The sequence below is a fragment of the Geotrypetes seraphini genome, chromosome 3 (assembly GCF_902459505.1).
Source record: "Geotrypetes seraphini chromosome 3, aGeoSer1.1, whole genome shotgun sequence".
Lineage (NCBI taxonomy): Eukaryota > Metazoa > Chordata > Amphibia > Gymnophiona > Dermophiidae > Geotrypetes > Geotrypetes seraphini.
Window position 1 is genome coordinate 371,648,556 of NC_047086.1, and position 25,579 is coordinate 371,674,134.

Genomic DNA, 25,579 nt, shown 5'->3' on the forward strand with positions numbered 1-25,579 from the left:
ATGCCTAAATTTAAGCCCCCTATTATACAATGATGGCCTATGGCCTGGCCACCCTGAGTAGGCCCGCTCTTACTATCAGAAGCTATGCAGGTTCGGGCCTGGCTAGAACCTTGATGGGAGACCACCTTGGAAGACCAGGCACTGTAGGCTGAGGGGCCCTATGTTGGGCAGGAGAAGGCAATGGCAAACCACTCCGGTACTCTTCCATGAAACATCACAGGGTGGATTCCTCACTGTGTGTGTCACCATGAGTCATGAGTCAGTGGTATGATCCATCCATCCATTATACAATGAGGGTGAAAGGCCCTTATAAAATATTAACACACCACTGCAGAAATCACAGGTTAAATGAACCTTTTGTCACACTGCAGTTGCGAGATTCTTTTTCAGATGAGTTTTCATAGTGCTGACATACAGTTCTGTCTTTATTTGTGCAAATAATGGAATTCATGCTGATTTTTTATGGACTCCTGATAAAGATTTCAGCCGAAATAGGGCCTTTGTTGAGTCCTATTCTTGTATTTCTACAGTAAAGAGCTGTTTCAGTTTGCCTAGTGTTTTCCACTGCATTTTGTTATCTGTGTACATTTACATATGCTTGAGAGCAGCTGTACATGAACACCAATATAATAATATATGAACACAAGTATGTTATAAAGGAATGGGATAAACTGTGATTTTTGCCCATACTTGGTTCAAATCTCACCCCAGAATACGTCACACACAGCTACATGTGTTCCTTCCATTGCGCATACTTGTATACGTGAAGTAATTTAATAAGATGTGGGTATGCTGCCATATCCATGTGAAAATGCCTCCATAAAATGGGCATTAGGTTTATTTCAGCTACTTGTAACTGTGACATATGATATGCCATTGAATGAAAGTTGTCGATGAGGTGGTTGAAGGCTGGTAGGGCATATATTTGCTCACCTAAATCCTGAGGCTTATTCTTTCATTCTTAGTAGTATTTTCAGTTTGGTTATTTGAACTGTTTGTGTGGGGTGTTAATTGTGTTAGTAGTGTTGTATTTCCCCACTGCCTTGTGATTTTGTGTTATTCATAAAATGACGCCCATGTGTAAAGCTGGAAATCGTCCATGCCACACAGCAAGGGTTTTAATGTAAAGGAAATGTTTCCTCACCACTCTCGGTATCAGTATCCTTCTCTCCTCCCTCCAGCTGGATTCTGCCATGAGGCTCTTCTGTCTTTAGGATCTTTATCATGGCATCAGGTTTGTAAGCTTCACTGCCTGTTAGAAAAAGGAAACTTTTTTTCAACTTTTAAGCAGGCATCAATATTTACTTAGGCAAAGCAATACTTGGCTAAAAGAAGAGGTAATAGAAATCCAGTAAATTCAGAAAAAGGTAGGATTCTTACCAGTAACAAAGATTCTCCATAAATGGCACAGCAGGAACTAATTAGCCATATCCATGGTTGACATCATCCTGAAGGCACCAGGTCACACCTGCTCTCCTAGAGCTCAGAAGAGCTTCAAAAAGTCTGGGCATATATAAGTACTCCCTCCATCCGAGTCTATTCTATAGCTTAAGCCAACTTTATCCATGAGAGAAGTCGTTTCCATTCAATATCATTTAACATGACATTTCAATCAATAGTCATGGGCAGACCAGTAGCCTAATGGTTACAGTCAGCAGGCTGAGAACCAGGGGAGCCCTGTTCAAATCCCAATGCAGCTTCTTGTGGTCTTAAGCAAGTCACTTAACCCTTCATTGCTTCAGATACAAACATCAATTGAGATCCCTCTAGGGCAAGGGTGTCAAAGTCTCTCCTCAAGGGCCGCAATCCAGTTGGGTTTTCAGGATTTCCCCAATGAATATGCATGAGATCTATTTGCATGCACTGCTTTCACTGTATGCTAATAGATCTCATGCATATTCATTGGGAAAATACCGAAAACCCGACTGGATTGCGGCCCTCGAGGGGAGACTTTGACACCCCAGCTCTAGGGACAGAAAAATACCTACTGTATCTGAATGAACACCTTTTTGATAGCTTTCAAGTTTGTAGGCAGTAGAGAAGAAACTAAAATAAATAAATTATATTAATAAAATATTCATGACCATTAAGCATCTAATGCAACATGAAGAACACACTGAGCAGCCTGTGTAACATGAGTAAAGGTTATGTGAGGAGAAGATGATTTAGGCAGAGTAAGAGCACTCTGCCCTGCACAAATATGAAGAGAAAAGCATCTTCATTTTCCCAGCATTTTACTAAGTCACGATAGAGGTTTCTACCGCAGCCAAGAGCACTAATGAGCACTAATGAATTCTATGAGCATCGGAGCATTTAGCGCTCCGGCCGTGGTAGAAACCTCTACCGCAGCTTAGTAAAAGGGGGAGTTTATGTGCAGAGTTAACCAGGAACAAGTTTGAATATCAGCTGGTGCCTGGTTAACTTCTGGATTGGTGGGAGCTGAGCATGCCCTGACACTGAAACATAGAAACATGATGGCAGATAAAGGCCAAATGGCCCATGCAGTCTGCCCATCCACAGTAAGCATTATCTCTTCCTCTTTCTAAGAAATCCCATGTGCCTATCCCAGGCTTTCTTTAATTCAGACACAGTCTCTGTCTCCACCACCTCTACCGAGAGACTGTTCCACACATCTACCACCTTTTCTGTAAAAAAGTATTTATTTAGATTACTCCTGAGTCTATCACCTCTTAACTTAATTCTATGCCCTCTCATTCCAGAGCTTCCTTTCAAATGAAAGAGACTTGACTCATGCACATTATTTAAACGTCTCTATCATATCTCCCTTCTCCTGCCTTTCCTCCAAAGTATATATATTGAGACCTCTAAAGCTGTCCCCATACACCTTATAACGAAGACCACGTACCATTTTAGAAGCCTTCTGGACCGATTCCATCCTTTTTATATCTTTTTGAAGGTACAGCTAACAGAAATGTACACAATATTCTAAATGAAGTCTTACCAAAGTCTTATACAAGGGCATCAATACCACCTTTTTCCTACTGGCCATACCACTCCCTATTCAACCTAGCATCCTTCCAGCTTTCACCATCACAATGTTCAACCTGTTTAGCCACCTTAAGATCATCACATACAATCACACTCAAGTCCTTCTCTTCTGTCGTGCACATAAGTTCTTCTCCCCCTACCATTCCCTCAGGTTTTTGTACCCAAATGCATGACCTTGCATTTCTTAGCATTAAATTTTAGCTGCCAAATTTCGGACCATTCTTCAAGCTTCACCAGGGGTTAAGTCAGTATGCGGCTGGAGGTGGCTTAGAAGCCACTAACCACCATGGCTGAATCCTTAGGGCTATGTCTAATAAAGGATGTTAAGCCCTAATGCCTAGGGTTAGCATATGATTCGAGAAAAAAGAGGACAGATTGTGACATCCAGGTTTTACTTCCATTGCTCACATTGTCTACCATAAATGTAATAGTTAGAGTAGATTATGGCCCTGTATTCTCCCGTCTATGGTTCACTAGCCCGCCTACCTGAATACTTAAGACACTGGTGTGATGCTCTACTAGGCTTTCCCATACCAAGTGTTGGTGTTCTTGTCTCCCAAATATATGTAAGAACCTGAATGAGGTCAGGATGATCAGGAAAAGTGGCAGATCGAGGCCCCTGGTCACTCATGAGGGAACATTCTGTAGTGACAGGCTGCTCAGACTGAAGCTTTAATTGCTGGAGAGATTCAGAGATCAAATCCACAAGATTCACGTGCTTGAAAAATCTGCATACAGTGGGATCTTCCCCCAAATCAGGAGCTCTGCACCGATCTGGATCCTGGAGATCCGCCAGATCTGCCACATCTGTGGTCGCTGCAGTGCTCCTCTGCAAAAGCAGAGGCATGGAAAGCGTATCAGGCACAACCACAGGCCCCCACGAGGAGTCCACCGGTGTTATCAGCACAGAGTCTGGCGGAAGAGAAACAGGCAGAGACTTTCTAACCAAGGATGCCTAATTAAGCATATTAACAAAATCCAGGGAAAACCCATCCTTCGCGGTGGGAGCTGACCCTGTGCACTAGGTTTGGACTGTTTGGAGGATTTACGAGGTTTATCTCCTGAGATGCGTTTGCATTTCACTGAAACATCACCTGAGCACTCCCCAGGGCCCCCTATGCCATTTTCGCAGACAAGAGGTCGAAGGCACTGAATACAGGCAAGCCTCGCACCCCTCACGGGCCGCAATGCACGTAGAACACGGCTGCACATCCGACAGCCATCCATCACAGATGAGGCATGAATCCATCACAGCCTGCCTTGGGGAGGCCATCTATATGGTTTCTTTCAAAAAGGAAGATAGTAAATGCAAAAAATAACTTTAAATCCAAATCGGGAAAAATCCAAGATGGCTTCCGCAGGTGCAGATTTTAACTAAAAATAGCCTGGGAAAATCACAACAAACCACAAAAAAGAGCGATTTTAGGGGTGGGGGTAGGGCACGTAGAGAAACCACCTAAAACCCATTTTAAACCCCCCCTCCCAATTCACTGATTCAAGCTGTCAGCTTGTACTCACAGAAATATGCGCTGACAGGAAAATACTGCAGACAGAGGTCAAACAGCTACCGGAAGATTTTCTGCCTCAACTTGCTGGAAAGCTGGAGTTTGAATCTTCTGACTGCCCCACCAGCCTGACATCCACATCTGGTCACTTCTGCCACCCTCAGATACGCTGCACAGCATGCCTGGCGGAGGAATGCAGTCTGTACCCGATCCCAGGTACGCCTCCACAGAACCACACAGCCTGCGCTCAACCCACTAGCAGATGAACCTAGGGTGAGCTAGCTCCCAAGGGAACGGTCTCTGAGCCCTGAGCAGGCAGTCCAGAGGCCTTACTGACAAGCAGGGAACCCTCCAGAAGCAAACTTTTCCCAAAAGTCTGCGATCTCCCGCAGTTGGAGCTGCCCCCGCAGGGAACCTCCACGGCCTGAGGTGAAAACTGCAAATGCAAAGACTGAGATTACACGAAATAAAACACGAGAAGACAAGCTCCTACAGCCTGGCTTGTAGGAAGAAAGACTGATGTTCACAGTGACAGTGATGTGGTAAGAGGGGGAGGAGTTTAAGCCAATAAAGTCTGAGGCTTCCTACAAAGTCCTAGCGGGTAGACGGAAATAACCCACTGGGATTGTACAAGAATTCTCTTTGCAGATTGAGAATAACACTGGGGCATTCTCTTTAATCACTTCACTATATAATCTTTCTTAATTGGTATTCTCTTGGATACACACTAAGGGATCAATGTACTGAAGCACATTAAACATGTGAACATGTATGATACCATTAATGTAATTAGCATGATTGTGTCAAGTCTAATTAACTTTAAGGCAGACTTAAAGTTAATTAAGTATTGCATGGAAACTCATAAAAAGAAATCCATTAATATTAAACTGCATTACTGTAAACTGTGCTGTGATTTGCATTATTCCATTAGCATTACAAAAACTCCATGATTAAGTCAACCTACACCATGTTCATCAGCTGTGTTTCTTTTTAATAGTGGAGAAGCTTCTTCACTGCCACCAACCCCTTCCAACAATGCAGATTACTCAATCCCGTCATAGTGTACAATGAAGAATTTTGCAAGTCTGATCCTGCCTTCTGGGATATTCACCTCGATCAGATGCCTTCCCCCCCCCCACACACACACACACCTGCACAGGCAGCCTATTCCATTCAAAGCAGGGAAACAGATAGTGGGAGGAAGAGCGAGGATGATGGCCTCTTAACCCATAAATTCATGAATAGTTCCAAATGACCTTAGTAAAGATGTGCAGGAAAAGTTTTATGCTTACTTGTTACAGAAGGGTGAGTCTGTTCAGATATCTCTGATCCAGGATGATCCGTGAAGGGGAGATCTTCCTCTTGTTTAACACTCAGTGAGAACACAGATGTTACAATTGGAAGACCTGTGATGAGAAAACATGTCTAGAAGGATTACCAAAGATCTGATCATATTATTTAGGAAATGAGATTTTAAGTGTCCAATTTTTTGATGTTAATGGTCCATCTCCTGTGATATGAAAATGCAAATTCCTTTACATACAAAACATCTACTTACTTTTGGTGGAGTCATTTGGGTTTTCTTTTCCCTCCCACTCAAAATGTTGAGTGAAATATTTCTCATCTTCTTTTCTAATCTTGAATATAATATCAGGATAAACGACTGAATAACCTGCCAAAAAGAAGTAGGAAAATGACATTTCAATTATATTTGTAGAATTCCTGGGGAGGTTTCCTGTTGCGATGGAGCAGTGTTGTGAGTGTGTGCATGGTGGGGGGGGGTGTATGTGTATATTCTAGTGTGAAGTCTGAGAGGTAAATCTTCTCTGATCTTCTGCGCCAATTTATTTTGTATGGAAGAGGGAGGGAGAATCCAGCTAGTCTAATGTAAAGCCTCCATTTTAATATAAGAACATAAGAACTGCCATCTCTGGATCAGACCCATGGTCCATCGAGTCCGGCGATCCGCACACGCGGAGGCCCAGTCAGGTATACACCTGATGTAGTTTTAGTCACCCATATCCCTCTATGCCTCTCGTAAGGTATACATTTTAACTTACAGCTCAGAGCAGCTTCTTTTGCTGTTCCTGCAAAAGTGAAGTCTTTCATTTGCTCCTGTAGAATATGGGATGGCATTGGAAAGCCAGATTAAAAATTTCAGATACCTGTAGTATCTGTGATTTTTATATCACCAATTCCACAATGTGTCTTTGTGGTAGATGAAAGAGAAGACATATCTACCTCGTGACATGAGGATATCAAGAACCTCCTTCATGGCCTTCTTGTACAGCTCCTTTTGCCATTCTTCCAGAATGTTCCACTCCATTTCCAAGAAATAAGCAGCGACATCCTTGAATATGACCGAAGCCTGGAACACCAAAAAGAACACCCTCAGTCAAAGTTTTCATTATTTTTTCATTAATTTCTTTTTATGAGATTATACTGCCTCACTTCTAGGTGGTTTACAATGAATATACATAAGTGCCAATATTGTGGAACAATTTACCAGTAGAGTTAAGGAAGGAAGAATCATTTCAAAATTTTAAGAGGCATCTAAAAGCACATTTTTTTCAAATGGCTCTCCCGAATTGAATAATGGAATGGGGACTACAATCTGCATTAATTTGTACTGATTCATGTTGATTTGGATTTATTTATTTCATATAACAGTTTTAGTGGATATGTTTTAGAAATGTTAATTTCTTTGATGCTCTCCAGCTCTGCCGGTGGCGGATCTGTGAAGTGGGCTGTGCCGGGAGTTGTGTTAAGACCTGAACTAAAATATGACTGTTTGCTATCAGGCCGCTTCAGAAACTTTTCTAATCTAATCTAATCTGTCGCACACACCTAATCAGGCTCTAGGCGACTTTAGGAAAGGAAGGGAAAGGGTATGGCAGGGGGGACAAGAAACCTAAAACTTAGGCGAAATAAGTAAAAGTCATATGCTTATGATGATCTTAGAAGATTAGCTGTCGAAGAATGAAGTTTTCAGTTTCTTTCAAAATAGGGTGTGATTGGTTTCTGTTCTTATAGTTTCTGTGAGTTCATTCCAGATTTTAACTCCGGGGAAGGTGAACATGCACTGGAAGATTCTTTCTGTCTCTTAAATTTGTTTTATTTTTAATTTTTTTAATCTTCTTTCATTATTTCTTTTTGTTTGATTTTTGATCTTGTAAATGTATTATATGTTGTTATTACTTATTTTTAGTTTATCAGGTACTTTAGCTAGATTGTGAGCCTTCGGGACAGATAGGGTAGTTTTTCTCAAGTACCCAATTTCATTTTAGTTTGATACATTGTAAACCGCTTAGGTCAGTAAAATGCAGGAGCGGTAGATCAAATCTTAAATAAACTTAAGAGTTTATATAAAAATGAACAATAACAGAAACAGAAAATCATACAAAATAAAATATCATGGGTAAGGAGCAGCAAACATCCAAGCCTTTATCTTTTTCAACAAGTCAAATATCTATCACACACTGCAACTCCAAGAGTAAACAGTTCCACAGTAAATAGTTATGCAATCTTATGGAAATTTTACATACTACAATGCTACTAGGAACAGTCAGCAATCCCTGAAAGAACAAAAATAATCACTCCCCAAATAATTCAAATCAGTAACACATATCACTGTGTAACAGAGGTTTAGGAGCATGAATTGTAGTGGTTATTCTATAGTGATTTGGGGGCGTTGAATTCAAAACTGAACTTAATTTTTTGGTATAACCCTCTGATTTTTGGCAAAAGACCATTATAATGCAAAAATTAAAATTTTCGCTATATTTTCTAATGCTTGGAGTAAATGTTATAACAATCTCTGAAATATTAAAACAGTTTGCCTCAAATTAGATTTTTAAGCTAAAGTATTGATTTTAATGATGATGTTAATAGTGTGCTATATTATGAGTGAGGAGGCGGAGCTGGAATATGCAGTTCTCTGTAGGCCTATTGCATCATCAGCAATGCGCTGTATTGCATCATCAGCAATTTTCAAGCTTCAGCAGCTCCGTTGAGATTAAATTGTCAATTTTGTATCAGGGTTTTGCTTCTTAGTTAAATCGGCACAATGCATTACATTATGACTTCTCATGCTATAAATATTAGCAATTTACTCAAAAACTATACGTGATAGGAAAAAAACAGGCTATTTTCATACACAGGAGGTCAAATTCTATAACGTAAACCTCATTTTCTTCTTGCCCCAGAAAAAAAGTTAAAATTTGTTGCGCAGTGTAATAACAAACTATCAAACAGGTATTTAGAGTGTTTGATATTTTATAGGTAGTCATCAATGAAAGACTCCTAACTATAGAATATCAAAATCCCAACTATAGAATATACAAAATCAAGGGCTCCTTTTACTAAGCTGCGATAGCGGTTTTAACGCGCACTTAGCGCACACAGAATTGCCGTGCGCGCTAGGCGCTACCACCAGCATTGAGCTGGCGTTAATTCTAGCCGCGTAGCGCGGGTTTAGCGCGGCTTAGTAAAAGGAGCCCCAAGTGTCAAACCAATAGACTAAAGTAAAGACGCAGAGCCAAGATTATAAAACAAGGGAGGAAAAAGCCTCAGAACCCCACCTTCACCCTTAATGTGATAAGTTTCATGGGCAGTTACCTCACAGGCATAATTTAAAAAAAAACTCATTGATTTTAATCAAAATCATGATGCTCTGTGCAATGCAAATTTATTACAATGACGTGCAACATATTTAGCTTAATGAAATGTCAATCCTAACCACAACGGTAGCCAGCATTTCACTTGTCACTGTTTCAAGGATGATTGGGACAGGGAATAATGTTTATTGAACTGCATTTGATTTTCAGCACTGCTCTACTTCGGCATCAATTGCTTGAAGTTTGACACTTGATTTTGTAATTCTATATGGGACAGTTTCATTAATGATCCGCATATTTCTCCTCTGTCCTCTAAATATTATCTTATGTTTTACAGATAGCCCATGCAGATTTCTCAGAATGGAAGACCTATGCACTAAAAGACACTTCTATAATCTAGGTCGGTGTCTCTCAAACTATTTTTTAACTCCGGCACACTAAACAGAGCAAATGGTTTTCACAGCACATTATCATTGAGATTATAAAATTGCAAAACCAACAAAAAAATTAGATTTGAGAGTTATTTAAAGTTCTTTAAGTTATGTATGGGTAATTGTAACAACGGTGAAACTAAAGTAGATAGAACAGAATTTCTAAGCAATGCCATAGATGTGCTTGTTTTTGAGTGCAAATTAATTCAAAACGTGGCTCGATAGTCGACAAACAAACACGTCTTTCATCAGCCACCATCTGCAGTCGTTCTCTTTTTTTAAATTTAATTTCTGTCAGAGCTGAAAATTCAAGTTTGCTAAGATAAGAAGATCCAAACAGTAACAAAACATTGATTGCTTTGTTGCTCAAGACAGGATAACTACTGCATAAAAAATAAAAATAAGAATAAAATTACTTGCCATTAGTTTTCAAGGACCAATCACATTCAAGAATGCTTGTCTGGGCAGTTGTATCCTTCCGCACAAAGATGCTCATAACATTGACAGACTCTTGCGTAAACGATGTACATGTCATGTTCTAGTGTATACAGGATGTCCCAAAAGTCACTACATACCTTTTTTTTTCTATTTCGTTTCAGGTACTTATGAAGGGAAATTTTAAAAATAAAATAAAATTCTGGAATCTCTCATGGCACACCTGGAATTTCTTCGGAGCACACCACTGTACCGTGGAACACAGTTTGAGAGACACTGATCTAGGTCATTCGTTCCCAACTCAGTTCTCAGGGAACACCTAGTCCCTTCGGGTATTCAGGATATCCACGATGAATATGCATGAAATAGATTTGCAAAAACTGCCTCAATTACATGCAAATCTAACCCATGAAGATTCATTGTGGATATTCTGAAAACCCAATGGGGCTAGGTGTGTCCTGAGGACTAGATTGGGAATGGCTGATCTAATCTAATCTAATCTAATCTAAACCTGATCTGCCTTTATGTGTCCTTTGCATGCAACAATATCTAAAATATTAGCAATTATGTATGTATGTATATGTGCACATACCTTCACAATTATTATTTATTTCTTATTTTTATTTCTTTTCTATTTGTTATTGTATTTATATAATGTACTAGCAGATTGCCGGCGTTGCCCAGGTATTTATTTATTTCATGGACATCTTCATTTTTAGCATCAAGAATGGCCCTCTCTCGCAACCAGTTAAAATTGTGATGGGGCCGAACTTGGACTTAAACGACATTGGGATTGTCACTATTCATCTCAGCGACCCTGAAAACTATGGATTACACACTAATATCTTTCATTTTCGATTATTTTTACATGTTACCCCCTTCCCACTACCACAGTATTTTTTCCCAGATAGTAAGTGATACGTATACCAAGTTTGGTTGAAATTCCTCCATGCGTTTCAGAGTTATACCGGAACATACAAACATACATGCACACATCCGATTTTATATATATATATATATATAGATAGATTATATATTTAATACTTCTTCTTCCTTAGGCACTTTAGTTTAGATTGTGCTTGATATTGTAACATATTTTATTAGATCTACTATTCTATTTTTTCTTTTCTTTTCAAAGTAACCATAGTAATTCATTCTTCTTGAATCTTTTGGGTTCTTGCTACTAACGTTCTGATTATTTCTCTAAGGTGTCTTCTTCCCTCTTTCCTCCTTTCTATTTTATCTTTATTATACAAATGTTGCTTTCTCTTAGGCACTTTTAGTTTAGATTGTGAGCCCATCTGGGATAGATAGGGTAGTTTAATGTGCCTACTGTATTAATTTTGTAAACCGCTTAATACCCATATACAAGCAGTATATCAAATACAATACAATTGCTTGTAGGGCACCTAAACACTATTCTGCAAATAGTCACTTAACATACACAGAGGCAGAGCATGGAAGGGGCAGGGCAGGGCTCTCACTTACTCACACAGCTTACATTATGTGTGTCCCTGCCTCATCTGGGTGCCTGCACTTCCAGACCGGTCTGCTTCTTCTCTTTGCCAGCAGAGCTGAAAAAAATAATCTGAGCACACAGGAAACCCTGAAAAGGGTCAAAAACCACTGAAGAAAATAAGAAAAAGGGGAGAGCAGAACAGAAACACTCCTTCAGGCTCACGTGCAAAAGGGAAAAACTACAGGTGGCAGTAGATCTTCTAGTGAAGTAGAGCAGGGTCAGAGAAAAAAAATCCGGAATGTATTCCTTTTCAAGATGGCTCGTGGCCATTGGGAGATAACCCGCTTCTCTAGAATTACTTACCTATTGCACTGGAAATACCCATTGGTCAAGACTGATATTCCTGTTGCACTAGAAATGGACACTGTGATATCAGGATACAAATTATTTCACAATGACAGTGGTAGCGCTATATGTTAAAGAGGGGACCAAATCAATCAAAATAAAAATTCAGCAGGAAACAGATTGCAACGTACTACATAATCTTTATGGATAGAGGGAGGGCAAAAATAGTGAGAGGCACAAGGAAAATTATAAAAAAAACTGCTAAAGGATGAATGATTGTAGATTTTAAAAGATGATGAATGGAAGAGACAGACATGGGATAATGGTGGAGGAGAATAAGAAAAACAGAAGGAATGAGAAGCAAAAAAAGGAAGAACTAACAATGAGAGGAGAAAAGTAAAACTAAGGAGGTAAATATTCAGATGGAAGGTCGTTGTTTTTCTGGTTGATGCTGGTGTGATTCCCAAATGGTCAATACCGGACCATGTCCAGGTATGGCACTGAATATCTGGGTTTAGGGAACTGGCTACCACTTATCCGGTTAAAGGTGATATTCAGCACTTAACTGCCTAAACAGAACCAGATAAAGATAGAACTATGTTTTATGCAGTCTGATTTGATGGTTAACTTAAGCAGTAAAGTACTAATGCCATCCCTGGACCACCCACAAAACAACCAGTTTTCAATTTAGCAGTTACTGCCCTGTTAAATTGCTGTGAATACCGACCCTCAAGGAAAACAGAACTAACATTACCTATACAATGAAGGTAAGAAATCAAAGGCTGTAATTATAACCTCATTCTCACTTTGCTTGGTCCAAAATAGGCATCTTTTTGGTAGGAAATGTTTGTATTACCTCATTACTAGCTTTAATCCAGGCTTCATCACATGCTTCATGCAGATTTTCACATGTGTCTGAGATGGTTAGATTTCCTCTTTCTTCAGATCTTTGAGGCTCAGTACTAAATTTCTCTTGTTCAAATCGGATTAAAATGTCAGGTTTGACAATGTTGGAGCCTATTGTAGGAAAAAGATAGTACAATATGTTTTAAAAAATTACCACAGAGACTATAAGGCTGTTTTCCTATGCATCTCCACCAGTACAGAGCCAACAAAAGAGGGGTACTGTTGTACTGATTATCATTAGAAATTCACTCTAGAAATATCCTGATATTTTCATACTGTGGTGGGCAACCTCTTTTTCAAAAGCTACAAAAAAAAACAACCAAAACAACCCAGCTCTGTTGTAGATACTGTTACTGTATAAACATAATGGGAATTTCTGTCATTAGGAGGGTTTTTTGACACAGACTATTCTCCATCTAGGAACTTCTTCCTGTAAAAAGGCTCTTATGCCTGTATTCACTATAATAGCAGTAGAGGTAACAACCCTGGACTAGTACGGAAGAAATGTGGTGTCTCTTGGATTTTTGGATTAGTACAACTTTTCTCACCCTAAACCAAAGTGGGAGTGAGAAGAAGGACCTTCAGAGAGAGTTATGCCTTGGATTTTGGGGAGAAAGAGCTTCTCTGATGCTCTCTCTCCTGAGCGACCCTAGAGGGGATGAATGTTGGTGTCTAGCTTAACCCTCAGTAAGCTCATACTTGATCGGTCATGACCAGTAATGAACGGTGTAGCCAGTAGTGACTGGTAGAGCTTGGAGTGACCAATAATTGCACAGGAGACATTAAAGATCTTCTGTAAGTTGAGGTATTAACTGATCAGTGAACCAACTTCTTGTCTCAGTGCTTGGAAAATATTTTTTAAATGCTAGGTATTAGACATAAAAAGACCAGCATACCAGTCACAAACCGTAGGGCTAGTTGAAAGACTTAATCAGACCCTAGTGAGAATGCTAAAAAAAGTTTAGGGGAACAGTTTGGTGCATGGGATAAAACTATCCCTTTTGTACTGTTTGCCTATTGAGAAGTTGCCCAAAGCTCTTTAGGTTTTACTCCATTTGAGCTAATGTTTAGAAGACAATCCGGGAACCTCTTAGTGGTAGAAGGGGAATCCTAGGCAAGACCCCTGAGTTTACCAGAATATCTACAGGCCTTAAGCCAGAAATTAGATGGAATTAAGCATATAACAGAAGAGAACTTAAAGAAATCACAGGAGACACAAAAACTTCACTATGATAAAAAGTCTGCTGAGTGTGGTTTCCAACCGCATGATAAAGAACTAATCTTAGTGCCCACATCTATATAATAAAACCGTAGGCGGCGCATGCGCAGTCTTATCGGCGTGCTTCCATGATCCGTAGGTCCGTGGCCGCCAAGAGTGCAGCATGCCCCGCGCTTACTACGGCCCCACGCGCAGCTGAGTTCGGCACGGCGGTTTCCCCGGTTTCCCAAGATAGGGGAAGCCGAACTGCTCACTCCCGCCTCATGGTCCTGCCGCCGCTCCTGTTCACAGTGCCCTGCACGTCGACAACTCCCCCCCCCGGGGCTGCCTAAAGAAAAAAAGTTTCACGGTGCTTGGCCTGCCAAAAAATTTCTGCCGTTGCCGAAATTTGCCCCACCGTTCCTTCCCTTCCTCCATCAGGTACTTTTCAGCTCCGCCTATGTTAAAAGGAGCTGCTTTGAAATTGGAGCCCTGCCGCCACCGTAACACGTTCCCTCTGCCGCGGTCCCATATGTCAGAGAAGGGGCGGGACCAAGGCAGAGGGGAACGTGCTACGGCAGTGGCAGGCCTCTGATTTCGACGTGGCTCCTTTTAACATTGGTGGATTCACTGCACCTGATGGAGGGAGGGAAGGAAAGGTGGTTGGGCGCTGTTGAGCCCCTTTTTGCCCTCAGACCCTCTCCTAACTGCTCCCTCCTGTCTTCAGCTGCAGGGATGGAGGGAGGGAAGAAGAAAGAAGGGGCCCTGACAAGCGAGTTATCAAAAGCCAACCATAGCCTGGGACCCCTACATGATATGAATAATGACCAGACAACAAAAGGTAAGAAAAATAATTTTATTTTCTGTTTTGTGATTACAATATGTCAGATTTGAAATGTGTCTTGAGGGAGGCTGCTGCCACGGCTTTGGACAGAGGGGTACCATTTTAGTGGGAGCTGGCCTTTGGAGAGGCTTGGGACACGGGGACGGATTCAGGAAGGGCTGCCGCTGCGAAGAGCTTTGGTGGGGGAGCCAGCCAGACCGCGAGTGTGGGGCCGTTGTAAGCACGGATTGGTCAAGGAGCCGCCGTTGCCGAGGCTTTGAAATTGCTCTCCCACCGTCACTCCCTCCCATCCCGGCTCTGCCTCTGCCCCTGCCCAGGTTCAAAAGCAGGAGAGGCGGTCATCTAGCACCCGTTAATCTAACGGGCTTAAACACTAGTCTAATAATAAACTCTTAACTCAGTGGAAAGGTCCCTTTGAGGTAGCCAGACAGCCAGGCCCCATGACATATGAAATAAAATTAGATAAAGGATAAACTTGTTTACCTTGTTAATTTGTTAAAAACATGGGGAAAAAGTAGGGAATTAGTTGGAGTAACTGCTGGGGAACAGCAAGTAAAGTTGGGTCCAGAGGTGAGGAATATGAAGGCAGTGTAAAATTTGAAATGGGAGACTCTAACATCCAGCCAGAGGATTAAGTTACAAATATTGGTGCAACAGTTTGAGGACAGGTTTTCCCCTATTCTAGGGCATTCTCAGATTGGAATACACTGGATTGAAACCATCTCTGAAAAATAGTAAGACAAAAACCCTATAGACTACCAGAAAAAAAAAAAGAAGGGAGGTTGAGCAGGAAGTAGCTGAGATGTTAAGATTAGGAGTTATAGAAGAATCTAGTCATGAATGAATGTAGTATTAGTTCCAAAGCTGGATGGTTCCACTAGTAAATGCCATATAACAATTTGATGCTTACCCGATGTCCTGGGTGGATGAATTAGTGGAACAACTGGGAACAGCTAAATTTCTCTACTTTATATTTACTAATGCTACTAATCACTTATATAGTGCTAAAAGGCGTATGCAGCACTGTAACATTTTGACATTTATAGATGGTCCCTGCTTAGATTTGACTAAGGGGTACTGGCAGATTCACCTAGAGGATAGTGCCAAAGAAAAGACAGCTTTTGTGACCTACTAGGGCTTGTATCAGTTCACTGTTTTACCTTTTGGATTACACGGAGCACCAACTACTTTTCAATGAACCATGAATCACTTACTCTGATCCCATAATGAGTATGTGTATTTGGATGATATAGTAATCTTTTCGAATACGTGGGAACAGCATTTACTACATTTGGAGGCAATCTGAAGAGACCTTTGGTAAGTAGGCCTTCAGCAAACCCAAAGAAATGTAGTCTAGGAAAACGGGAGGCAATTTAAAAGATTCCTATTACCAAAACAAAAAAACACCTATGACAATTTTTGAGTAAGGTAGGATACTAAAGTCAGTTTATACCCAACTTTGTTGAGGTAGCTTCCAGTTTGACTGAACTATTATGAAATACTTCCCCTAACACATTAAGGTGGACGACAGAGGCAGACAGGGCATTCTGTTCCCTAAAGGAGAGTTTGTATAAGGGGCTTATATTGAAGAACATTAAAGCTAGTCAAAAATTTGTACTGATGCCTCTGGAATAGGTTTAGGGGCAGTACTGAGCCAGGGAGAGGAAGATGAGCATCCAGTAATTTTCCCCAGTAGAAAACTGTCCACAGCAGAACAGAAGCATTCCACCACCGAAAAGGAATGTTTAGCGGTAAAATGGGCTATCAGCACCCTTCAATATTATTGGTATACAAATTCATCCTTGTGACAGACCATGCTCCCCTCAAATGACTACACTTAAGAACCGTAATGCCAGACTTATGCGGTGGCATTTAATGCTGCAGTCCTACTGATTTATTGTTGTGCACAGGGCAGGGAAAGCCCATGTTAATGCAAATTATTTGTCCTGGGTAGTAGAGGACATAGAGATGACATGTGTTCAACCCCCCTGGGGTTGAGCTAAGGGGGAGGGTGTGTGACGCGGTGTGTGTCCCGTCATGGGAGATGGGAGGGTCTAATAAGGTGGTTTCCAATGACAAGAGTAATAGGAAGACAACCTTGGTGTAGGATGGCCTAACTGAACTTGGATTTCTCTTGAGGCGAAGAGGGATCCTGAATGGGTGGTTATAGCTGGTTAGGTAAGCTACATAAGAGATGGCAGGGACAGGTTATCTGTTATATCCTTTTTCTAAATATTCCCTGAGTTTTAGAAATGAAAGACTGTTGTACTACACCTGATCTGAGGAATATTTGCATATAATTTGCATAAGGGAGAAACTATGAATTTCTTAAAATATCTCATGCTACTCACATCGGCGAATGTTTAAAGAGGTACGCAGAGGGACGGAGAGGAGGAGAGAAGACAGCACCCCCTGCAAAGACAGCATCTGGGGAAATCTGCCCCACTTACTATGCCACTGAGGAGGGGAATAGTTGTTGGTATAGAGCAGTAGCACAGTAGAGCCTCTGATTATTCATATTTAAATTTAAATCGCTGTTTAGCCGAATACAAATAAAGTATTCAGGCACTAGGGCCAAATCAAATATGAATATTCAGTACAGCCTAGTTATAAGCGTAACAGCACTTAGTCACTATTCTGGAAACCTAGCACCTAAAAGAGGCAGATACATGAGCAGGTCAGGGGCATGTCTTGCAGTTGTGTGCATAAGATATAGAATACTATCACTTATGCACACAACTGCAACATTTAGACGCACTCATTTACATTAGCCATTGAACTGCCATAAGTGTTGAGGCCTAAAGCTGGGCGCAAGAATTCCAACTTACACTAGTATCCTATAACATCAATTACACGAGATTGCTGATATACAACTAGGGCCATATTCTTCTATATGATGCCTATAAAAATTGGTGCTGGAAAGGATGGCTTTTAGGGTGATTCTATAAAACACCTCTGAAGTTAGGCACAGTTGAGAGAATCACGCTTAGTGCCCATACATGTGACTAACATCTAGGCGCACACAGTTAGGCCAATGAAAACCAGGCCTAAATACCTATGCCTAAGTTGTGCATGGATAACACATATTCTATAAGTATGTGCCTAACTTTTAGGAATGCCTATAACCTGCCCATGCTCCTCCCCTGGCCACACACCCTTTTGAGATCCACACACTAGAATTTATGCGCACTTTATAGAATATGCTTAGAAAATTGTGTGCATAACTTCTAATTAGTGCCAATTGTCACTTGTTAATTGCCAATTATTGGTGCTGATTAGCATGTTAAAAATTAAGTTGCATGTACAAATCGGCAATGCATTACAGGTTTGCGCACACAACTTTGGTCACACTATACAGAATCAAGCCCTTATCATTTAATGCCTAAATCTGTGGAGCACTTTCTTGAATTTACCCCTAAAGGACCAATGTACTGAAGTGCATTATACATTTGAACGTGTGCACAGTATCACAGTAAATGACTGTAGAAAAAGGCCCCAGTGATCCATCCAGTCTGCCCAACGAGGTCCATCACTCTATGTAGGCTCGGGTCACCCATGTTTAAATGCTGGTTGTGAAGTCACCACCATGCCAAACATGATGTATGTTACCATTAATGTACATTTTACAAGCCAGTCTGGGTCAGTTCTCAGTGGTAAATCAAGTCAATAAATAAATAAACTTTAATGCAGACATAAAGTAGAGTAACAAAAAAATGTAATGTAACCGAGCAAATCTGTCTAATAAAATGTATTTTTATTTATATTACATTTGCTGTACCAGACAGATCTAAGCGGTTTACAATCTAAAAAGAGAGTTCAAGAAAATGAGAAAAGGAACACCAATATGTAGATAGGAAAGCAGAATATCAAACGTCTGTGTTGCATTCACTAATAAAAATTATTTTTTAAAAAAAGCATACAAAGTGGCCCGCAGTGTTCCCTCTAAGCTGCGCTGGCGTGCGCTGGCGCACAAAATATTGCCTCGCAGCGCACAATGTCACGTCACAGCGCACGGCGTACGGAGATGGCAGGCTGCGGCGAGAGGAGAATCGGGCGAGTTGGCGCTGGCGCCCGATATTTTTAGCGCATGGGGAAAAAATTTTGCTCACACCACCCGCCCGCTTAGAGGGAGCACTGAAAGTGGGGTAAAAGACAAGAATCTGGGGGTTAATGACTCTGCATGGATGGCCTGGCTGCAGTGGAAATCCATATCCCTATACAACGTAAGTGAAAAGGCTTGAGTAAACAGCCATGTTTTGCATTAATGTAAACTGCATTATGTACAATGATTTACACTAACCTGGCAGGAATACAAAAACTCAAAGGCTAAATCGAACTACAGTATTCCCCTGAAATTCACGGGGGTTCCGTTCTAGGAACCCCTGCGAATTTTGAAAAACCACAAATATGGTTTTTTGCCTGTCAAAAGGCAGGAGAGGGCAGCTAGGGAGCCAGCAGGTGCAGAAAATCACTCGCAGTATGCTCCGACCGCCTCTTCCTGTTACTAAAGTCAGGAGCTACTTTGACATGCCAGATAGAGTGTCAGAGAAGCTCCTGATTGGTGTAACCGTGACTTTAGTATAAGGAAGTGGCGGTCGGAAAATACCGTGAATTACTGAGTCAGCGATTTGCGAACCACAAATTCGCAGGGATTTACTGTACAGCACTCTCATCAATCTTGTTCCACTGCAATAATGGAAAAGCACCTCCACTCCTACCCAGCCCCTGCAAAAATACAATTTTTTTCAAAAACCATGACATTGGAGTTTGAAGGGTTTTCCAGGCTTGATTTCCCACCCCCTACAAAAAAGCCCCACCTCCATTAGGTGCCTCAGTGCCTCCATGAGCAGGTGGAAAACAAATAGTAGGAGGAAGAGCAAGGATGATGGTCTTTAATCCCACCAGTACTGAATTTCTTAATGGTCCCAAGCTGACCTTTTTGTAAAATATGCAGGAAAAATGTTATACTTACATATTATAGAAGGATGAGTCTGTTCAGATGTCTCTGATTCGGAATGATCCATAAAAGGGAGATCTTCCTCTTGTTTTTCACTCAGTGAGAACACAGATGTTACAATTGGAAGGCCTGTTATGAGAAACCTCATTTACCAGGATTTATCAAAGAGCTGATAATACTAATTTAGGAAACAGAAGGAAGGAGTGGCCTGGTGATTAGAGCTACAGCCTCAGCGCAATGCAATTTTTTCCTTTCATTTTTCATATATACACAGCAGATATAAATTCTCAAAACTGACACATTTCGATCACTAAATTGAAAATAAAATAATTTTTCCTACCTTTGTTGTCTGGTGATTTAATTAGTTTCTGGTTGGACTTCCTTCTAACTGTGCATCCAACATTTCTTTCATAATCCAGCCCCATCCCCTTTGGGTCCAAGACTCTATCTCTTTTCCCTCTGCTTACCTTCCCCAGGTCCAGTGTTAGTGCTCCTTTGTACCTAACACCACCTTTGTTCCAGGTCTCCCTCTCTCCCCCTTCTCTGTTATGATCTTGCATCTCTCTATTCTTCCTCAAGGTCTCTCCCCCTTTGTCTGTTCTGTCTGCACCTCCCATAGTCCAGCATCTGCCTCCTGCCTTTCCCCTTTGGTCCAAGCCTCTCTCTCTCTATCTTCCTTCTGCTTACTAAACCCCCCCCCCCCCCAATGTCCAACATTTGTTCTCCTTTCTTCCTGGTCTTTCTCTGCTTCTCTCTCTATCCTTCCTTCCTCCCTCCCTGGTCCAGAATCTTTTTACCTCTCTGCAGTCTTTCTCTCTCTTTCCTCTATACACCCCCAAGTCTAACATCTTTCCCCCTGCCTCCCCTTTGTTTCAGGTTTCTCCCTCTCTCTGTTTTCCTTCTGCTAATATTTTGAGTCCTCCCCTCTCTAATCCCTCTAGTCCAGCATCTGCCCTGTCTTCAAGTCTGTTTCCCACCCCCCTCAAGGTCCTTTTCTGTCTCTCCCCCCCCCCCCCCCCGGTGTCCATTTCCAGCATCCCGCCGGGGCCCTGCGACGTCATTGTCTCCGGCTCTAAGACCGTGCTAGGTTGAGCTAGGATGGATGGCAAAAGCCCTCACAGTGCAGGGCTGCAGCTTCTACCCGAGTCCAAATGCATGCTCCGGAGTTGGCAGGCTCTCATCGCCTCCCCAGCAGTTGCTCTTTCTTGCTCGCTACCTGGAGCAAGAGATCGGAAGAGACACAGCTCTCCCTTTCTGTCTTCCCTGTCACCAGGTGTTTCTGATGTTTCTTGTTATTGATCAGCTCACTGATGCAGAAGATTTTTCCAATAATTATTTAGGTCAAGAGGTTTTCCGCGCTGTGACTGTCGCTGAGCTAATTACGGCAGCCTGCAGAGTGAACCTAGCAGGCTGCCGTTTGCCTCCGCAGCACATTTCCTCTACCGCTGTCCCGCCGCTCCTCTGACATCAGGGGCGGGACCACGGCAGAGGCAATGTGCTTCGGAGGCCAATGGCAGCCTGCTAGGTTCACTCTGCATGCTGCTGTAATTAGCACAGTGGCAGTCACAGCATGGAAGATGACCTCTCTCGCTGGGTATGGGAAGCAGCTTGGAGGTAAGGCCCTGCCCATCGCAAGGGCCTCGGTGGGACGTTGGATCTGGACAGCCTAATTAGCTTTAAAGGGGAGAATCTGGAGGACACTGTGGGGGAAACCAAAGAAGACAGCCGGGCACTCACCAACACTAAGGAGAGCCGTACTGGGCGCGGGCATTTAAAAAGCTACAACGGGGTGGGGGTGAGGGTATTTTTTTTTTTTAAACTTTTTATTTATAGAATTTTCATTCTTTCAATACATGAATCACATATTATAAAATGTATAATAAAATATATATGTATGTACAAATTCATATCATAGATATTCATCCCTTTCCCCTATTAATTGTTTTTCCATTTTTCTTTCATATTAATATCTATATTTCCCACCCTAACCCTATATTACTATTATCAATGTGTTAAGATATCTGATCTCTAGAATAATTAGTCAATGGATCCCATATTTTCTTAAAATTTTTAATATTTCCTTGTTGTAAAGCCAAAATTTTCTCCATTTTGTAAATGTGACATACCGAGTTCCACCAGAATGTATAATTTAGTTTGGTAAAATCTTTCCAATTTTGTGTGATTTGCTGCATGGCAACTCCTGTCAATATTAAAAGTAATTTATTATTATTTGCTGATATTGGACTCTGTGTTCTCATTGCAGTACCGAATAATATGGTATCATATGAGAGTCCTACGTGATTTTCTAGTAATATATTTATTTGGGGCCAAATTAAATTCCAAAAAGCTTTTATACAGGGACAAAAAAAAATTAAATGATCCAATGTCCCTACTTCTATTTTACAATGCCAACATCTATTAGATCTAGTATTATCTATCTTTTGCAAGCGCGTCGGGGTCCATAACACTCTATGTAATAAAAATAACCATGTTTGACTCATAGATGCTGACTTTGTTAATCTTAATCTCCAGGACCAGAATTTTGGCCATTGAGATGCAGAAATTGTCTGTCCAATCTCAATGCTCCAAATATCCCTAAGTCCAGTTTTCTTTTTTTTATTTAGAAATCCATTTATTAATTTATACCATTTTGCGGCTTGGTGACCCAAGAAATCCGTCTGGAAACATAAAACTTGCAAACTATATTGAGTATTGAGAATTTTCCATTCAGGGAACCCTACCTGAATGGCTTGCTTCAATTGCATCCATTTAAAAAATTGTGTTTTATTTAGTCTAAATTTATTTTGCAATTGTGAAAAACTAAGCAAGGAACCTTCTGATATGACGTCATTTAATGTTCTTATTCCTGCAGTTATCCATTGTTTCCAGACAATTTTAAATCCGCCAATTCTGATCCTGGAGTTTACCCATATTGATTGATTTAGGGATTTAGCAATTGGTTCTGGTGTCAGATTATTTATGTATCTTAATGTTTTCCAAGTATCTAATAAGATTCTGTGTTCTTTGTATCTTATAGGCATTGATATAGAAATTAAGTGTTCTGGATTTAAAGGGAACAGGAGCCGCCATTCTAAATACAGCCAATCTGGTACATTTTCTAAGAGATCTGAGAGGATCCAATACATACCCTGTCTTAAAATATAGGCTTGATGGACTTCCGGTGACGTCATCACCCTGAATGGCGGGTTAGAGCCGGAGCTCTGATCCTCGAGCTAACGTTCCCCCGATCAGGAGCAGGCACGCCGCGGTAGTGAGCTGGGCACCCGGTGAGCTGAGCGAGTGCAGCTAAGCGGCTTCGTAATATGCCGTCAAAAAAGAAACCCGACGAAGGGAGACCGCACGAGAAGGCGCCAGAAAAGAGCGGCCTGCGCCAGTCGCGCGGAGCCTCGTGCACGTCCCAGCGTGAGTCCGGGGAGAGCGGGTCCGATGAAGAGTCGGAGAGGGGGTCTTCTCCGAGACTGCGGAGAATGGATTCCTCGTCCGCAGCTGTGACTAAAGCAGACCTCCAGCAATGGGTTTGCGACATTAAGCAGGAAGTTGCTGGTGTCAAAGGGAAAATCCGGGACGCAGTGAAGGAAATCAAGAGGGACATAGCCGACCTCATGGGGAGAGTGGAGGAGACTGAAAGGAGAATGGGGGAGCAGGAGGAGGTGGTACAAAATTTGAGTGGGGCATTTGAGGCAGCCCAAAAGGACTGGCAGGACTGTTACCACCGGGTGGAGGATTTGGAAAACCGATCCCGCCGGAATAATGTCCGCATCCGCGGTGTACCTGAATCGGCGAATTATGCAGATGCGGTGAAGGTGGTGCAGGAGATATATCACTCTCTCTTCTCCCTGGCTGACGACGGCGGAGAACCCAGTGGGGTCTTGAAAGTGGACCGGGCTCATCGCACACTGGGACCCAAGCGAGATGACTATCCAAGGGACATTATTGCATGTCTCCACAATTTTGCCGACAAGGAGCGGATGGTGCGCAAGGCCCGTGATCTGGGGTCGTTTGAGTGGAAGACCCATAAAGTGGAGGTGTTTCAGGACCTTTCTGCTATTACTTTGCAACGCAGGAGAGAGTTTCGCCCGATCGTGATGATCCTGAAACAGAACAACCTCAGATATAGATGGCTGTTCCCCTTTGGGCTCCTTCTCACTATTAACGGTGTCCATAAGAAAGTGACCACTGTAGCGGAGGCTGGCAAACTGTTGCGGAAGGAGGGGATCCTTACAGGAGAGGTTCTGATGTCGGACCGGCAAGGGACCCAGCAATCAGAGAAATTTCGCTGGAGAGAGCGTGTGACCAGGTCCCGAAAGCCGGGTGCTGGTGGTCGAGAGGTGGAGGAACCATGTGGAAGAAGCGGAGCTGGCCCTTCCAATGGCACTGGCGAGTGAGCAGTGGCGAGTGAGCAATGGCGGATCCTGCTTGGCTGCACTTGGACAATTGGGACTTTCAATGCCTTGACTGGGCAGATGTGTGGCTGGGACTGTGTGGGGGGTTGGATGTGAGGGGTTTTCTTCATGGGGGTGAGTGTGAGAGGGTGCCTATGGGAGTGTGACTGAGGATGATTGCTTGTTGGGGGGCTGGGGAGGGGAGGGGGAATGGATGAGGGGTTCATGAGCTGGGGTGGGGTCACCCGGAGTCATGGGAGGGCTGAGGAGCAGGTGGATATGGGTAGGGTTGGGAGGGGGGTGGGGCTGGTGGGGGGTGGGGATAGGGGGATGGGTAGGTGACAGCATGGGCTCTTGGATCTGGAGTGGAGGGAAGGGGAAGAGGGGTGCAGGGTGTGGGGTAGGATTCTTGGGTTATGGGACCTGATTCTTTGAGATTGGGCAGTTTTAACGTTAAGGGCCTCAATATGCCACGTAAACGCCAGCTCTTGTTGAAGGAGTTGAAAAGGCTGCGTATTGATATCAGCTTCATTCAGGAAACTCATTTTGTGCGCCCTGGGGAGAAGCTGGTACAATATAGAGAATATCCGGGAAGGGTCTGGGCCTCTAATAGGAAAGAAAGGAAAAAGGCAGGGGTGGGCATTTTGTTTGCTAAACGTCTTAAGATCGTGCCTGAACGGGAATGGAGGGATGAGAGGGGGCGCTGGGTGATTTGGGTGGGGCAGATAAATGGGGAGGTAGTCACCCTAGTGAATTTATATGCCCCGAATTCTAAACAGGGTTCTTTTTTCGATGAGGTATTGGCCAAGGTACTGCAGGTTAAGAAGGGGTCGGTGATTGTGGGAGGGGATTTTAATTTAGTTATGAATCCCAGGTGGGACTCTACGGGGGTTGGAGGGGACCGGCTTAAGTCCGATAGGAAACGCCTTAGACACTTGGTTGACGTACTCAATATTGTAGATGGGTGGAGATCTCAGCACTGCATGGATAAAGATTATACGTACTACTCCCCTGTTCATGGGGTCTATACTAGAATTGACATGCTATATCTGGATAAGGGATGGGGGGGTAGACTACTGGGGTCCTCCATTGGGGACATTGGCTGGTCAGATCATGCTCCCATTTGGATGGATGTGCGCTGGGGTGCTTCGAGAGTAGGGGATCACTACTGGAGATTGAATGATAGTTTATTGAAAGATCCGCAGCTGGTCCGCAAGGTGGAGCAGGTTATTGAGGACTTTTTGGAGCATAATAATGTTGATTCCTACTCTCCGATAACAATATGGGAAAGTTTGAAGGCCGTACTGCGGGGGGAGCTTATTTCTATGGCCGCTCATAAAAAGAGGCTTCAATTGCAAAAGGAACGGAGTCTGAGAGAGACTTTACGTCAACTGGTAGATCAACATAAGAGGGGCCAGGGGGGAGCTCCCCTTGGGCTTCGGATAAGGGAAGTTCGGGCGGAATTGGGGAA

General features: G+C 42.4%; 1 protein-coding gene across 2 annotated transcripts in view; it reads right to left on the reverse strand.

Moving 5' to 3' along the window:
* Nucleotides 1-25,579, reverse strand: part of LOC117358060 (zinc finger protein 665-like) — a 56,892-nt gene that overhangs the window by 7,992 nt on the left and 23,321 nt on the right. For both annotated transcript variants that reach the window (XM_033939496.1, XM_033939497.1), the window contains exons 5-10: nt 19,721-19,834; nt 12,657-12,817; nt 6,756-6,882; nt 6,073-6,186; nt 5,807-5,920; nt 1,145-1,252 (exon numbers count right to left, since the gene is read on the reverse strand). In XM_033939496.1, coding sequence (XP_033795387.1) covers nt 1,145-1,252; nt 5,807-5,920; nt 6,073-6,186; nt 6,756-6,882; nt 12,657-12,817; nt 19,721-19,834 — 738 coding nt within the window. The remainder of the gene's footprint in view (nt 1-1,144; nt 1,253-5,806; nt 5,921-6,072; nt 6,187-6,755; nt 6,883-12,656; nt 12,818-19,720; nt 19,835-25,579) is intronic.